Raw genomic sequence first — 18431 nt, forward strand, 5'->3', positions numbered from 1 at the left:
TCCACTTCCTGGACACTTCCTGGTGCTAATAAGCAATGGTCACATTAACACCACCCTATACTGGAAACCTACTGACCGCTATTCCTACCTACATGCCTCCAGCTTTCACCCAGACCACACCACACGATCCATCGTCTACAGCCAAGCTCTATGATACAACCGCATTTGCTCCAACCCCTCAGACAGAGACAAACACCTACAAGATCTCTATCAAGCTTTCTTACAACTACAATACCCACCTGCTGAAGTGAAGAAACAAACTGACAGAGCCAGAAGAGTACCCAGAAGTCACCTACTACAGGACAGGCCTAACAAAGAAAATAACAGAATGCCACTAGCCATCACCTTCAGCCCCCAACTCAAACCTCTCCAACGCATCATCAGGAATCTACAACCTATCCTGAAGGACGACCCATCACTCTCACAAATCTTGGGAGACAGGCCAGTCCTTGCTGACAGACAGCCCCCCCAACCTGAAGCAAATACTCACCAGTAACCACACAGCACACAACAGAACCACTAACCCAGGAACTTATCCTTGCAACAAAGCCCGTTGCCAACTGTGTCCACATATCTATTCAGGGGACACCATCATAGGGCCTAATCACATCAGCCACACTATCAGAGGCTCATTCACCTGCACATCTACCAATGTGATATATGCCATCATGTGCCAGCAATGCCCCTCTGCCATGTACATTGGTCAGACTGGACAGTCTCTACGTAAAAGAATAAATGGACACAAATCAGATGTCAAGAATTATAACATTCATAAACCAGTCGGAGAACACTTCAATCTCTCTGGTCACTCGATTTCTGACCTAAAGGTCGCAATATTACAACAAAAAGACTTCAAAAACAGACTCCAACGAGAGACTGCTGAATTGGAATTAATTTGCAAACTGGATACAATTAACTTAGGCTTGAATAGAGACTGGGAGTAGATGTGTGATTACACAAAGTAAAACTATTTCCCCATGTTTATTTCCCTCCCACCCACCCCCCACTGCTCCTCGGACATTCCTGTTAACTGCTGGAAATGGCCCACCTTGATTATCACTACAAAAGGTTCTCTCTCCCCCCCCACCCCCGCTCTCCTGCTGGTAACAGTTCATCTTAAGTGATCACTCTCCTTACAGTGTGTATGGTAACACCCATTTTTTCATGTTCTGTGTGTATATAAATCTCCTCACTGTATTTTCCACTGAATGCATCCGATGAAGTGAGCTGTAGCTCACGAAAGCTTATGCTCAAATAAATTGGTTAGTCTCTAAGGTGCCACAAGTACTCCTTTTCTTTTTGCAAATACAGACTAACACGGCTGCTACTCTGAAACCAGTTTACAGTGGGAATGTTTGACCACACCAACACCAGCAGTGCATTTGTCATGATACATAATGTGAAGGCAAAGTTTAAAAAAATGCAGAGGATATACCACCATTCACAGTGAATGAGTCATTCATTGCCGTACTGGAATGGGCAGGTGAAGTGTCAGATTATTGGAAAACACACTTACTGTTCTAGATTACAATGGTAAGCATTTCCTCTTAAATTACAGGTAATTAAGGGCCTAGTCTTGCCAGGTGCTGAATGCCCCGAGAGGTGCTGGGAACTGAGGGTCTCCAGCACTTCAGACAATTCTGTCCCAAAACAGTAGCAAAATCATAGCTACCATCTAAGGCCCCAACTGTGCAATCAGATCCACTAGCATGTACCCTCCAGCTTTGTGGAGCTTGGCAGAGATGCATGGGTCCCCTGTAGTGGAGCTGATGGCAGAAGCAGGACCTAGATCTGCAGTTTGCACTGTAATTCTGAGATAATTTGTTTTTTATATCTTTATGTTGTGTATCACTTTTCAAATGTCTCGGTTATTGTCCCAAATTTTAACTGTGGCAGGGCCACAGTACCTATGACTTTGGAATATTAATGTAAAGCTCATGCAGTGCCCAAGTCAGAAAGGTGCTGAGCACCTGCAACTCCCATTAATTTTAGTGGGATCATTTAGCACTTATCAGAGTAAGTCTCAAAAGGGAAGTGGATTGACGGTCCTGAAAAATAAGATTGTCTATATTATTTATCTGCAAAACAAGATGCAGAGAAGCCAATCTCACATTTTCCCGCCAGAGTTTCTCACACTCCCTGTGCCCAAGGGCCCTCCCTTCACTTGCTGGATTTTTCCATTTATAACAGCAACACTGAGGGGAAATGTCCTTTTTGTTTTTATTTCCATGTCCCTGAGAGAAGGCAAATAAACAGCAGTGTACAGCGCTGCAGCTGTTAATGCCAGTTTCACTGCTTAAATGTGATTTTTCTTGCCAGTGTTTTCTCTTTTTACTTTACTTCCAAGGAATAACATGCCCGTGTGAGCCGTCTCCCTCTCCAAATTTCACACTTTCTGAGTCCGAATGTTGCTGATCATGTGGATATGACTCACCCAACAAAAATGTGACCTTGTAAACAGTTTTCACCCCCTGACCTTTGCAATATCTGCACCCCACAGTGATGTCCAACTTCTGTAAGTAGGAAGACAGCTTTTTCACAGAGGAAATGGCGAATATTAGCCCTTTGAGCAAAATCATGAATTTTCACAAATTTGACTCAGAACAATTTTTTTGGAGGGGGGAGAAGAGGGGAAAAGACCAGGTTTGGAATGAAATCAAATTTGCATGTGTGCTCATGTGTGGGAAGAGTGGGATGGGGAGCATATGGAAGTTTATCCACGTGTGAAAAACCTGTTTGTTCATCTGTGTCTGTGATACAAGTTTTTATATTCCAGCTGCGAGCTCTACAAGTATAGTGCCTTCTCCGAATTGCACTATGGATTTCTAAAAACATTCTTATGAAAAAATGATGAAAGGAAAATAGAAAAGTGGCAGTATGGTCACTCAATGTATGCAGCGGATATTCCATATTTAAGATGTGCACAGCCATAATCTATGCACTTCTGAAATCTTTTTGAAGTCCTGTTCCAAAATAATACCAAGTAGGTGTGAAAGAAACAAAAAATGGAAGATGAGCACTAGTGCCACTATAAGGACTGAGTTAAGTCTGTTTGGTTGATCTTAACTGTGCATTTCCATGTGGAAAATATTTGTATATTACTTCCTCTTTCTAAAGGTTGTTTTTTGCTAACTACAATGATCTTTGATGGGTTTTTTATACCTTTTAATAACTGATACGTACTCTTAACCTTGCTTCCATTTTAACTATAGGGTCCAGTCCTGAATACACTTAAGAATGTGCACAGCTTTACCCATATGAGGTAGTCCCATTGAAATCAAGCTAGGCCAGGCAGATCTGAGAAGTTTTCCCTTTAAAAGGAAAGGGTTGGAAAAAATATCAGAACTGCAGCATCTTGGAAGCTCATTCTAGTCTTCGAAAGGTAAACACAGACATTTGGGATTATTAACCGTCAAAAAGAAATTGATTTGATTCCATCTTGGTTTTTCTGGTTTCTGTTACTTTCCACATGCATTTTTACTGTTTTTGGCTGGCCCCACAGTGGTGTGTTTCTTTTTCATTTCCTTCTCTGTTGCTACTGAATCTTGTTGGGTTTCCAGAAATGTATTGCTTTTAAATTATTTGTTCATACCAGTATTTGAAGAATCTACAAAGATTAGCCACTGCAAGATTTTCACTCTTTCACTTTAATAACTGTATCCTTAACTTCCTAAATGTTAAGTAGCTTTTTTGTGTTGGCTGGTAAATTTTCATGAGAATTTTGCAAGGTTGAATGATTAGCTTTTTACAGAGGAACTTTAGAGGGGACTAGAAAGCCCTTCTGTTGCTCCATTGCTTGTTGTCAAGGGGCCATAGTCTATATGCCCTCCCCCTCAAAGTCTGAGTAAGCAGGCTTTGTTCAGGATCAAATCAAGATTGCACACAAGGATTACACCACTCCAAATCCAGAAGCTGCACCACTCCTCTGCTGCCACTAGTATAACAAGTGTACGGTAGTAGGTAGCAGCTGAAGCCTCTGTAGGTCCTTATTGGGAGGACAGAGTTAAGTCTGGAAAAGCAAGTAGCAGTGAGTAGATCCATTGGTAGATCCATTTTTTAAAAAAAAAAAATCAGTACATCATGACCAAAGATAGGAGCAACTTGGTCATCCACCACCTTTTAATATATGATGGCCGATAGCAACTATTACACAAAAATATTGGGACCAAATATTAATGATTCAACTTACTGCAACACTGACTTGCACCTTAAAGCAAATGGGGAAAAGAAAAAAAGTGTATCCCTTTCTGCTAATTCCTGGCAACCCCTTCCTTGCATTTAGCTCCTGCATGTTAATGAATGTAAAAACAGTATCATTTATTTTATATTGGTGACTAACCGAATCATACCAAGAAGGAAATCAGAGATGATTCCTGAAATCAATGGTTGGGCTGATAAGATTTTCAGATTGGCATTGACAGATTGACTAATAACAATCTGAAAATGCAAACAAGTGCAAGGAATACAGTGGCACATGGTCACCACACAGTAAAGCCATAATTACAGGATTTCCTTCTCCCTCCTGTCAGATTGTTGGTGCACCTGCCTGCACTTGGCAGAAGTCAGTTTGCAGAGTTTCTGGGAGTCAGGCCTCCTGTTAAGAGTTTTTAGCTTGACTGGTTAGAGTCATTAGTAGGGTTATCATGATTGAAATCATAGGTGCCGACTCCTTGGGTGCTCCGGAAAAAATGGTGGGTGCTGAGCACCCACCAGCAGCCTCCCTATGAGCTTCCCCAGAGCCTCCTGACCACTGGCTGGCCCCATGGATCAGTGCCTCCCACTCCCTACCCATGCCTACCGCCCGCCACAATCGGCTGTTTCACGGCGTGCAGGAGGCTGGAAGGGAGGGGGAGGAGCAAGGAACCAGCGTGCTCGGGGAAGGGGGTGGAACTGGGTGGGAAGAGATGGGGTGGGGTGGAGCAGGGGTGGGAAGAGGCAGGATGGGAGTGGGGCCTTGGGGGAAGGGAGGTTGTGGGGGTGGGGCCTGGGACAGAGCCAGGGGTCGAGCACCCCCCAGCACTTTGGAAAGTCGGTGCCTGTGATTAAAATGCAAAAAAAAAAAGGCACCCCCTGAAAGCAAGCCTGCCATAACCCCAACCACAAGGCAACTCTGTAACCCTCGCGCAACAGCCACTTATAGTATCTAGAGAGATAACACAGATAGATAAGATGGATAACATCACCCATCTCCTCACTCTCGCATGACTCAACCCCTCTCACACACGGTGTGCTTGTGTGTTGGTGGGCAGACAGCTGCTGTATTTTCAACAGTTTTGATCTGTTATCACTTAAACTGCAGAAGTGGGAACACTTCAGCATCTTTAGCTGCATACAGAAAGTTTGAACAGTAGATATCCCAGTGTATTGTGATAATAATGCAAATCTTTAGACCCACATAAAAAAGATTAAATTATTTTCCTCGCAACTGGAAAATCCATAAAAAAAACCCAGCCAGGCCAGTCAAATACCAGCCAGGTAGTAACCCTAGTCACTAGTGAATGTCTATCATAAGTGCCAACACCTCAGAGGCCAAAGGGGACATTTCCCTCTCTCCCCAGCTGTCAGACAGAAGGAATCAACAATATATTTTGTTTGCCCCAAGTTTGAACCATTGCTGGCTGGGAGACATTGCCATTCCGGCCCCAAAAGTGGTGCTGTGCATAGCAGCAGCTAAGCAAGCTCCCTCTCTTCCTCCCCGGGCCCCCTAACAGATGATGAACAGAGATTAGAGCTCCTCCTACCACCTGAAAGGTAACGTAGTGCCACATCCAGCCAGCAGAGGGAACCAGAGGTACGGGACCAGCGTCCTCGTTTCTTGCAGCAGGAGCAGGAACCTGGAACAGGCGCATCCCCTCCTCACAGGCCTGGAGCACATGGAAGGAGGCGGAGGGCAAATATTAGCAGGTATGGCAGGGTAGGGAGAAAGTTACTAGTGGGAGAGGGTCAGACATACCCTACTGGGGAGACTGGATGCGAAGTGGAGTGGGGAAGACGTAGCAGAGTGAGACAGAGCGAGAGGACACAGAATGCTGTGGAGGAGACCGGGGTTCCAGAACATGCGAGTGGGGGGGGTGGGGGGTGACACAGCACATGGGGGAACAGGACATAGAGCACTAGGGGACACAGCACATGGAGAGTGACACAGAGCTGGGGGTGGGGGCACAGCACCAGGCACATACACGCACAGGCCAAGTCACACACATACTTTATGGTATCAGTGGAGGATGTGAGAATTCACAAGTAGAAGTGAGTGCAACTGTGAAGCCAGCTCCCTCCCCTCCCCCAGTGTTTCGATCCATTGGTCCCTCCTGCCTTTTTTTTTTTTTTTGGCAGTTGCACCAATGGGATCTGCGTTCTAGTATGTGGATATATTTGTGCTCAGGTGCTTTTGCTCAGCTTTTTTCCTTCACTTGCTGTGTTATTTATAGGGCCCTACCAAATTCGCAGCCATGAAAAACATGTCACGGACTGTGAAATCTGGTCTTTTGTGTGCTTTTGCCCGATACAATACAGATTTCACAGGGGAGACCAGTGTTTCTCAAACTGGGGGTTCTGACCCAAAAGGGAGTTGCAGAGGGGTCGCAAGATTATTTTAGGGGTGGGTCATAGTATTGCCACCCTTATTTCTGCGCTGCCTTCAGAACTGGGCAACCAGAGAGCGGCGGCTGTTGCCCAGGTGCCCAGCTCTGAAGGCAGTGGCCCCCCAGCAGCAGCGCAGAAGTAAGGGTAGGAGTAAGTGCAACCCTCCCCCCACAATAACGCCGTGGAACACCACCCCCCGCAGCTCCTTTGGGTCAGGATCCCTACAATTACAACACGCTGACATTTCAGATTTAAATAACTGAAATCATGGAATTTACCATTATTTAAATCATATGACCGTGAAATAGACCAAAATGGACCGTGAATTTGGTAGGGCTTGTTTATTTAGGATTCCTTGTTCATGCAAAAGTTTAAAAAAGCCATTTTTAAATCATATGTTCCCATGTCTACAGTTAAAGAACTTTAAATGCTCCTCCGCTCCTTTCGGCTTTTTCCTTAGAGAACTATACTGTACCAAATCAAGACCCTGTCATGGCGCAGAACTCCAAGGGACAAATTCTGCTTTCAGTCCACCTCATTAAGCCCTATTGATTTCAGTGAGGTTGCCTCCCTGTAACTGATGTTGGTATTGTGAAATAGGAACAAACAGCCAAATGCGCTCCTCTAATATGTACTGCAAAGAAGAGCAAATGTGTGCTAAATATGTGAAATCTAGCCAAATCTAGCAACAAAAGGTGAACAGTTGCCTCTCCCGGTGTTGTCATCTCCTCCTTTGTTCTCTTTTTAATTTAGATTCTGATGCGGCATGTGCAGCAGTGTTTTTCCTCATCTACACGGATGCTTTCCTGAATTGAGCCTTTGATCATAGGCTCTTTGGGGAAGTGAATCCATCTTCTGCACCATAAAGTGTAATGTACATTTATGGTGCTATACGGGTGTTAATGGACAGCGCTGTGGAGTAGGGAGTTCCTGGGATATTACGGGATAGGCTCCAGGGTGAGTAGACCTACAGAGCAGCTTCTTTGCATGACTTGCTTCCTTGGGAACCTGGCAGTGAATTCACCAATATTTATGCTGTTCAGAACGGAAAGTTAATGCTGGTGTAAACCACAGCACTGCACCTCCTACTTTACCCTCACCCCTAGTCTGGCTGAAGGGCCTGGGAGAGTACAGTCCTAGGGTGGAAGCTAGTGGCAGCCTGGCTGTGGTGTGAGCTATGCTGCGGTACAGTGACAGCATTGGACACAGCATGGAGAGGAAGGCACAATGCATAGATGTCCTGAGATCTACGGATCCTTGACCAGTCTGAAGTTAGTGGACACATGCCCAGCCCCCTCAGCGACCACTAGCTTTTCCCCCACACTGTGATGGGTTTTCAGTGGTATGAAAGCTGTAGAGCCTTTGTCTTTGTTTTCCCCATTTGCATGTTTGTGCAGGGACAGGGAAAATTTGGCTCATTCTGCTGAAAGTGTATGTCCATTTTTTTTGCCCTTCACTTCCTTTGACCCTATATAGAGCAGCTTTCTTCACCCTGCAGCTTGCTACACCCCACAATTCAAGTATATGAACAGCAGTTTCCAAGTTTTAAGCTAATCCATTTACTTCAAGTATATCTGCCTTCTGTAGTGAAGCAGGAGAAATACAAATACTCACTAAAACACTGCAGCTGTACTTCTAATTATTATCCTTTTGTTATCTATTCCTAATGAAGATAGACAGTGGTCAGATGCTGAATTTTTGCTACATTATCTAAATGAGACACTGAGCTATATTTATCCATTGATTTAGAGTTACACTGGAGATAAAATGTCCTTTTAATTTATTATTTACTTAAGGTCAGCCAGTGCAGTATTAACATTACCTTAGACAAGAAGAATTAATGAAGGGTTAACTTTTAATACTCTAAGAAAGTGTTACGAAACTGGAACTAAAGTATTGCCTCTGGATAGGTTGCTGTATAAATGGTTAATATGCAGAAGAACTCGGAAGGTAAGAGCTGCACAAAAAGTTTTCTGGGTAATGGACTGAAGTAGTTTCCTTATGTGAGGAGGTGTTGAGTTACAGCAGGAGGAATGAGAGCTGGGTGGAGAGAAAAAACATCTGATCTGCAACCTTTCCCTTCTCTTGGGGCAACATGTATAATAGTTAAACAAGAAAAGCAATGGGAATATAACGTGGAACTTGTATTTGTCGTTTCTTCAGTGACCTAACGCCTGTGTTTACTGTAGATTAAATGAAATGCTGCTGGATTAATCATGAAAAGCTGAGGAGACGCAGATGCTCCGCTGTAAAATGCCACGCAGGCAAAGACTGACAGGCAGCAGGATCTGAGGTTTCCCCTGGATCACTAGTCAGACGTGTTCCAGGGAGCGGGGACTGCTGGCTCGCTAAGGTAAGAGGCCCAGGGGGGCAAGCGCAATAAAGAAGACAAACAAACTTTTAAAGATGAACAAGATCCGGAAGCTTTTCCGAGGTAGTGGGAGAGCTCTCGCGTTTATATTTGTTGCTTCTGTCATTTGGTTGATCTTTGACATGGCAGCTCTCAAGCTTTCATTCAGTGAGATCAACACCAAGGTTCTGAAAGATGAGATGATCAGGAGGGAAAGGGAAAGGTTCAAAGTTTGGCGAAACCTAGAGAAGACCCCTGAAGGCTCCAGAAGGGAACCAAAACCTCCCCCGAAAGGCTTTGAAAGGGGGAGATTTAGTAAGGAGAAATATAGAAATATAGAAGAGAAAATGGTAGAGGCTGAAAATGAAATAGACAAACAGAATGAAAAAAGAACACCAAAACCAACAGAAAAGAGAAGCATGGCCTATAAGAAAATGATTGTTCCATTTGGGACATTCTCACTGAAATTGCTGAGCCCCTATCCCTCTGTTCCCATGGAAAAGAAAGAGAGAAAAAAGCATGTAAAAGCTGTAAACTCCACAGACTTGCTGAGAACAAAGCAAACTGTTCCCAAAAGGCTTCAGCAGACCCCATTAGCTACAGCAACAGGGAGATCAGTAGTCAAATTAACACACAGCACAGCTACTGTAAGAAACAAAGTTGCACAGAAAGAGAACCAACCTGTAACTAAGGCATCAAAGGGTATTGAGGGCAATTTAAAAATTGGGATTACAGAGAAAATCCCTTTGGCTCGATTAAAACAGGAATTGCAAACGGAGGCAAATCCCAAGGCACCTCAGAACAAACCCCCAGTACCAGATTTGCCAATTCCTGGGCAAATCATTCCTATAAAGCAAAACAGGATTGGGGTGAAAGCAATAGATGGCACCGAACACAAAGCAAACAGGAGTTTGGATGTACCTGTCAGCAAACTGGCTGCTGCAAACAGTGCTGAGAAAAAGGGATTGTCCACAAAGCTAACAGGACTGGGAAAGCTGCCAAAAGAAGACGAAACAAAAGCTGCTCATGAAAAGAAACTAACTTTCTCTGAAAATCAGTTTGTCATTATTAGTAAAGAGGGGTTAAAAATCAACATCCCAGCAACCCAGAATCTTGTAGCTGATTCTAAAAGAAATTTTACAATGAGATTGAAAATGAGAAAAGAACAGCAAGTTATTAGCAACAAAAGTGAGGATGCCCCTGACGTGAACTCTGTAACCAAGACTGCTGAGCTTAATGGTCTAACTAAGAAAGCAATTTTGACTGAAGGTCCAGAGCTAACAAAAGTTTATGTCAGGTTAGCTGATAAGGAGCAATTAAGGAAAATAAATCGAAGCAGCTATACAGTCCATTTTACAAGGGACACTGGGATGCACAAAGTCTTAACAATTGATGTAACACTTTCCCCAAGAGATCCCAAAGCTCCCGGTCAATTTGGGCATCCTGCTGCAGTCCCTGATGATAAGCAAGAAGAAGCAAAAAGTAGATGGAAGGAAGGAAACTTCAATGTCTATCTGAGTGATTTGATCCCTGTAGACCGAGCCATTGAGGATACAAGGCCTGCTGGGTAAGATCTGTTTCCCCCTGCATAAATTATCTTAGACAAGTTTGAACTATGTATTGATCAAAAGGATTTGATCATGATGTGCTTTCTGGAATGCTTTTAACTTTTATATAAACGTCCCATAACTTCAAATAGTCAAGTGCTCTTTCAAAACTGCAGTGCACTATTAGCCCCATGAAAAGTATCAATAAAATCTCTATATTTTTCAGCTAATGGACCAATCACACTGTAGAGAAAATTTTCAGAGGCACCTAAGGGAGTTAGGAGCCTCTATCCTATTTTTAAAAGAGACTTAGGCACATAGAAACATAAATCCTGTTAACTTTTCACTCTGCTTAAGTCACTTTTAAAAATAGGACTTGAGCACATTGGAACATTTTACCCAGTTTATCTGGTGTAATATCCAGCATTTAAGGGCATCATAAGCAAAATCAAATACATGTGGCATATGGATGTTTGATTCCCAAGTGAATTCTGTCACATAATTCGTCTAAGCACAGGACTGGTAACTGGTAGCTCATGAGGGCTCATCCTTGTTCTGATATTGCCTCCCTGTCTGATCTTTTTATTTCCTCAGTTTCCCAACATATATGATGGAGGTAATATTTTATACTCAGCTATTACAAGTGCCTTGTAAGGATTAGTTGGCTGATATGTCTACTATGCTTTGAAGATGAAAACTAATATGTAAGTGCTAAACTAGTAGGATTATTAAATAGCAGTGTGCATACTCTACTTGACATATTGTTTGAGATATCCACTAGGTAATGCACCCTTGCCTAGGATTAATCTAAATGACCACTGAGTGGCACCCTTAGTCTAGTGAAGGACCCCTTGGCGCTCACTTTCTTGGTTATAGCCAAGGGCAGTTCTGAAAGACAGAAGTTTGTGCATTTCAGGTTTAAAATGCCTGCACAGTGCGAAAATGTAGATTTTTGTTTTTAAAATTGTTGGCAGTGAAACCGAACATTTCCTTGAAATTTGCAGATGCTCCTGTAAATTTCATTTTTGTGCTCCAGATGCAAAAGTCCATGGTCCAAATACAGAGGTGATGTGTAAGTTACTTTGCTGGTCAGTAGGTTTGATAGAGTCTAATTGAGTCTAAGGGACTCTGACTTAGTGAACTGTAATGTACACATAGAGGACCTGGAAGAAGGTGCAAGTTACAGTTGGGGACTGAATTTAATCTGCTGCATACTTTTTTACATCTCCCTATTAGCTGCTTTTCTCACTGCAACCTTCTCTCCTAATCTCTTGGTTATTGTACATTACCTTTTATTCTCCTGGGGGAATTCTGTGCCGCTGCACAAGTGGAGAATTAACATTCTTTGCAGATTTTTCCCCCCTGAGGAATAATTGATTCTGACGGTGAGGCGAAGGGAAGCTGCAATTATACCTTCTGCCCACCGGGGCTGATGAGCACCAGAAGAGAGGGCTGCTGGCTCATAGGCTGGAGCAGCCCGCTGTAGAGAGGGAGGGGGCAAAGGCTGCTTTCCTCACAATTCCCTGCCCACAGGGCTGCTGGAGGGGTCACACATACTGGGGTTCAGAAGGGCTAGCAGGGGGACGGACTGGGGCAGGGGCACAGGAGCTAGTTGGGTGACAATATTGAGCCTGGGGATGAATGCGTGTGGGGATACAGGGCCACATGGGGACAGGGACAGCTATGCTTGGCTGAGTGAGGGTACAGGGATACATAGGGACAGAGGGAAGTGGGGTACACGGCCACATGGGGACATGTGCATATATGCCTGGCTGAATGGGGGTGCAGGGATACACGGGGACAGGACAGATGTGCCTGACTGATTGGGAGAGGGTAGGGGTCAGCCAGGGTCTACATGAGGGAGGCTCCCCAACTCCCTAACAATCCCTCCCTCCCCCCAAAAAAACCTGTGCTATACTTCTCTGCCCCACTCCCAAGACCCCTTCTCTGCCCCACTCCCAAGACTCCCAAGACCCCAGGTTCACTCCCAGGCTCCTTCCCAGCAATTACTTCCCTCTCCCTCAGCTCCTTCATTACCCCGACTCCCCTAAACCTTTGCACTGCTTCTGAGGGGTGCAGGAAATATGTTTCTGAGTAATAATTCATTTAAACTACAATACAAAGTCCCGTATTAATATGCCTCGTAAGGAATCTATTTGTCAAAAAGCATTTCCTGAATCTTTTTTGTTTTCTGTATTGTTACAGATATACTTGCTAAAAGGTATTCTGAAATAAATTACCAAAATAATTGAAACTGGCATGATTATATTGTGTTATTTTGACAAATAAAATATGAAGAATTTTGCAGAATTTTAAAATATTGTGCACAGAATTTTTAACTTTTTGGTGTAAAATTTTAGGTGCAGAATTCCCCCAGAAGTAAAACTGCATTACATTTAGACTCCCTGAGCTCTAGCCTGCTGCAACTTCATGTGCTCACTGATTTCAGTAGCAGTTGCATGCATTTATAGCAGGATTCACTACTCCTCCCGAGTGCTACTTACAGCACTTTACACATCACTTCTGAAGTTGGCTCCATGATCAAAGGTAAATTGCTACAATGCTAACGTACCTTTGAAGTGATGAGACATCGGAAAAAACTACGATTGTTTTTCACTCTGTATTCTATGAAGCACAGCAAGGCAGGGAAACTACAAGTGATATGAGGCAAACATAAAGAGCAAAGAGGCAACACTCATGTTTCATAGAACAAAGTTTTGTCTTGAAATAATTGTGAAGTGTCACCTGAAGGAAACAAAAGACCCACAGAGACCAAAATCAGGATATTCTCCTTCCAGTAGTATCAGTGCATGTAACAGGTATTTTATAGACCTGTAAGATACTTAGGTGATGAGTCAGAGCTCCCGGTAAGGCTAGAAAATGGGCATCTACCTTGTTATCACAGAAAACACCATGGCCAAACATGGGAGTGTTGTAGGCAACGTAGCACCTAGGCAAACTGCCCATCTGATATTACAGCTTAGTATGGTATCTGAAAAGATAACAAAAACCATACTTGGCTACATGGAAAGTTGGCTGGAATATTTTGCTGGTAGCTTTTTCCATTTCTAGAGAGCAAAGATTTCCTCTGTGTTTAACTCATGGAGTATGTGGTTCCTAAGTTAAAATTTCCCATCAACATACTCTGCAATGCTTTTTAACCAGTGGTGTCTGATGTTGGGATAATAATTTGGGTGGAAAAAGAAGATGCAACCAAGCGCAAAAGTGTGTACCAACTGGGATAGGCCAGTTGCTAATTACAAATCCATAACCACTTAAGTGGATGCCTTTTTTTCAATCCACATCAGCCAGAACCAATCCAAATTCTTTGCTCACTGTCCATTGACAAGGAAGCAATACTGCATGCCCAGTTTTCAACCAGCTCACAGTGCAATGAATGTATTCGAGAATCTGTTTGATAAAATTTCTCTGAGATCTCCTAATCTTTCCCATTTACACCTCAGCTTCCCTTTTAAGCCATTCCTCAGTACTAAGCTAATGAACTGAACCCCAGTAACCAGGTAGGCTTTAGGAACTTGTTCCATCAGTGACTTTTGTTTTTCTAGCCCTTAACACAATAAAAATAAAAACTCACTGAGGACCAAATCCACCCAGGTGCAGAAGTACACTGGAGGCCCCAAGTATAGTAGGACCAGCACAGGAATGGGAAAGATCCCAAGAATCCATGCAAAGAGAGATCTGGAATACACACAGTGGGATGGCCAGTGGATTTGCAAATGAAGTACTGGACAAAACCCATTTGTGGGAGTTGGCTAGCAGACAATGGATGCTACTGTACACAGGGGTCATGGAAGGACTGCATAACTGGTCTCCATCTTCTCTGAACTTGGTGGGTAGGATTCCAATCCCCTTCCCCTAACTACCATTGTAGTCCCTCTGTGCACAGCTATTTACGTGGGCTTTGTCATTAACCTGGATTTGATCCTGAGCATGCCCAACCCAAAACAACCTCGCTTGGTAGAAGAGCATCATTTCCTACATTCCACTCTGCATCTTGGCAACCAGGTATACATGCTAGCAAAGTCATGCATCTCAGCCACCATTCTAGCAGCAAAAGACGACATTTTAGGGCACCAACAGTCTTTAATCATCTGGAGGTGTCACTAGACACTCTTTTGTCAGTGTGAATTGTATGCTCTGACTCCATTGTACTCTCAAACTCATGAATCAAGAGAACTGAGGTAACATTTTCAGAAGTGCCCAAGTGACTTAGGCTGCGAGAGCCTACTGACTTTCAGTGAGTCTTAGGGTATGTCTACACAACGAAATTAGGTCGATTTTATAGAAGTCAATTTTTAGAAACCGATTTTATACAGTCGATTGCGTATGTCCACGCTAAGCGCATTAAGTTGGTGGAGTGTGTTCTCACTACCGTGGCTAGCATCGACTTACAGAGCAGTGCACTGTGGGTAGCTATCCCACAGTTCCCACAGTCTCTGCTGCCCATTGGAATACTGGGTTAAGCTCCCAATGCCTGATGGGGCAAAAACATTGTCACGGGTGGTTTTGGGTACATGTCATCAGGCCCCCCCCCCTCCCTTCCTCTGTGAAAGCAACGGCAGACAATCGTTTCGCGCCTTTTTTCCTGGGTTACCCGTGCAGACGCCATACTATGGCGAGCATGGAGCCCGCTCAGCTCACCGTCACCATACGTCTCCTGGGCGCTGCTGGCAGACGCAGTACTGCATTGCTACACAGCAGCAGCTCCTTGCCTTCGCGGCAAACAGTGCAGTAGGACCGATAGCCGTCATACGTCTCCTAGGTGCTCCTGGCAGACCTCAGTGAGGTCAATCAGGGGTGCCTCGACAGACATGGCTATTCTCCTCTTAGAGCACCGAATGGGAGCCAGAGACTCCAGGTCATTCTCTTCTTTAAGTTTTGTCTCATGGAGATTCAGTCCTGCCTGGAATATCATGCGAGCTGGAGGCTTCTGCCTCAGGCTGCTCTCCCAGCCGGCAGCACTGCACGGTCGCATCTACCCCAGCCTACCCCTTGTTCCCATGGCTCATGAAGCCTGGACAGTAGTAAGGAGCATTTCAACTATAGTCTGAGCAAGTGCAGAATGGTGGTAGAATGTGCCTTTGGACGTTTAAAAACTCACTGGCGCTGTTTGCTGACTAGGTCAGACCTCAGCGCAACCAACATTCCCATTGTTATTGCTGCTTGCTGTGTGCTCAAAAAGATCTGTGAGAGTAAGGGGAAGACATTTATGGCAGGGTGGAAGGTTAAGGCAAATTGCCTAGCGTCCGATTTTGAGCAGCCAGACACGAGGGCGATTAGAAGAGCACAGCAAGGCACGCTGCACATCAGAGAGGCTTTGAAAACCAGTTTCATGATTGGCCAGGCTTCGGTGTGACACTTGTGTGTGTTTCTCCTTGATGCAAACCCGCCCCCTTTGTTGATTTTAATTCCCTGTAAGCCAACCACCCTGCGCCCTTCGAAATAAACTAACTATTGTTTTGAAACCATGCATTCTTTATTAATTAAAAAAATGAGATAACAGACAAGGTAGCCCGGGTGGGGTGGGGGAGGAGGGAAGGACAAGGCCACATTGCTTATTGTAGCCACACTAAAAATCAAACTGTTTGAACGACAGCCTTCTGTTGCTTGGGCCATCCTCTGGAGTGGAGTGGCCTCTCCCTCCGTGTTCTTTGGGTGAGGAGGCTATGGAACATGGGGAGGAGGGTAGGCAGTTATACAGTGGATGCAGCGGGGGTCTGTGCTCTTGTTGGCTTTCCTGCTGCTCCAACAGATGCTTCATCATGTACATTTGCTCCCGCAACAGACACTTCATCATGTCTGTTTGCTCCCCCATTAGCCTCAGCATCGCGTCCTGCCCCCACTCGTTGCGCTCACTTAATTCGTTTCCGGCCTCTGCCACTGAATGCCTCCGTGCATTAAGCTGTGCCCTGTCAGTGCGGGAGGACTGCATGAGCTTGGAAAACATGTCATCGCGAGTGCTTTTTTTTCGCCTTCTGATCTGCGATAACCTCAGGGACAGAGATGATAGGCGGAGCGTAGAAACATTCTACGCTCTATGATTCGAGGGGACTGCATCGTCACCTGTGCTGTTGAGTGCTGCTGAGTTCGCCACACTGACCAAACAGGAAATTAAATTCAAAAGTTCCCAGGGCTTTTCCTATGTACCTGGCTAGTGCATCGGAGTTGAAAGTGCTGTCCAGAGCAGTCACAATGGAGCACTCTGGGATAGCTCCTGGAGGCCAATACCGTTGATTTGCATCTGCACTACCCCAAATTCGATCAAGCAAGGTCAATTTTAGCGCTATATCCTCATCGGGGAGGAGTACAGCAGTTGATTTTAAGAGCCCTTTAGGTTTATGGAACGGGGTTGGTTGTGTGGATGCAGTCATTTTTAAATTGACCTAACACGGCTAAATTCGACCTAACCCTGTAGTGTAGACCAGGCCTTAGGCTTCTAACTCACTTAGACACTTTAGAAAATGTTACCCCGAGCTAGGAAGCAGACGCAGGTCACCCTCATGGAAATGCAGAGACTTATTACTAGGGTGTCAGACCTTGGAGCCATGTTGATTTACAATGTCATTTAAGGTGAGTTGTTCAAAAGTGTTCACAGTTGGCTTCTCTCTGTTGCTATCTAAGTCAATGGTGAGCTGACTTCAAGGAAAGCAGAGTCAGGCCAACGCTGAGCACTTTTGAAAGTCCCACCTTTAAGCAACATCATTTGGCTCCTTTCATTTAGTTGTCATGTATGCATACACTAGCTGAGGGAAATTTTGAAAATTAAGCTTCTTTAAATGTGTATCAATAGAAGGAACAATGGACCCAGCGGTCCCTGCACAGGGAACTTATCCCTTTTCCTTGAGGCAAGAAAAAAGAGACACTGGTGCCATTCCTTAATTTAAGGTTGCGCCTAAGGGCTACTTTAAGTCCTTAGGAGCTGTTGCATCATCCACAGATTCATCTTTGCTAGAGGAATCCCCCACTACTTTCTAGATGCTTTGTGCTCCCTCAGAGGTTAGAAGAAGACCCAGAGATCTGGACTAGTGATAATAAAATTGAGTAGTTTAAACATGGATTCAATATTCCTTTTTATATGTTACTCTCCTATTACCACCATCCTCAGTCCATTGAGTCTTGCTTGTGTCTTCATTGTAGGGCTACTTTTTTGCCCCTTAAATCCCTCTCTTTATAGTGAAAGCTTTCACTCTCAGCGTCTACCTTCTGCCTCCGCTGAGGTCACCAACAAAATCATACATGTCACATTTCAGAGTAACAGCCGTGTTAGTCTGTATTCGCAAAAAGAAAAGGAGTACTTGTGGCACCTTAGAGACTAACTAATTTATTTGAGCATAAGCTTTCGTGAGCTACAGCTCACTTTATCGGATGCATACTGTGGAAAGTGTAGAAGATCTTTTTATATACACACAAAGCATGAAAAAATACCTCCCCCCACCCCACTCTCCTGCTGGTAATAGCTTATCTAAAGTGATCACTCTCCTTACAATGTGTATGATAATCAAGTTGGGCCATTTCCAGCACAAATCCAGGGTTTAACAAGAACGTCGGGGGGGGGGGGGGAAATAAACATGGGGAAATAGTTTTACTTTGTGTAATCACACATCTACTCCCAGTCTCTATTCAAGCCTAAGTTAATTGTATCCAATTTGCAAATGAATTCCAATTCAACAGTTTCTCGCTGGAGTCTGGATTTGAAGTTTTTTTGTTGTAATATAGCAACTTTCATGTCTGTAATCACGTGACCAGAGAGATTGAAGTGTTCTCCGACTGGTTTATGAATATTATAATTCTTGACATCTGATTTGTGTCCATTTATTCTTTTACGTAGAGACTGTCCAGTTTGATCAATGTACATGGCAGAGGGGCATTGCTGGCACATGATGGCATATATTACATTGGTGGATGTGCAGGTGAACGAGCCTCTGATAGTG

At 44.2% G+C, this 18431-nt stretch overlaps 1 protein-coding gene across 1 annotated transcript in view; it reads left to right on the forward strand.

Moving 5' to 3' along the window:
* Window positions 1–8630: 8630 nt before the first annotated feature.
* The window catches only part of GALNT5 (polypeptide N-acetylgalactosaminyltransferase 5), a 38298-nt gene continuing 28497 nt past the window's right edge, over window positions 8631–18431 (forward strand). The window contains exon 1 of the mRNA XM_074967370.1: window positions 8631–10499. Coding sequence (XP_074823471.1) covers window positions 8989–10499 — 1511 coding nt within the window. The 5' untranslated portion in view covers window positions 8631–8988. The remainder of the gene's footprint in view (window positions 10500–18431) is intronic.

Source organism: Natator depressus, chromosome 11, assembly GCF_965152275.1.
Source record: "Natator depressus isolate rNatDep1 chromosome 11, rNatDep2.hap1, whole genome shotgun sequence".
NCBI lineage: Eukaryota > Metazoa > Chordata > Testudines > Cheloniidae > Natator > Natator depressus.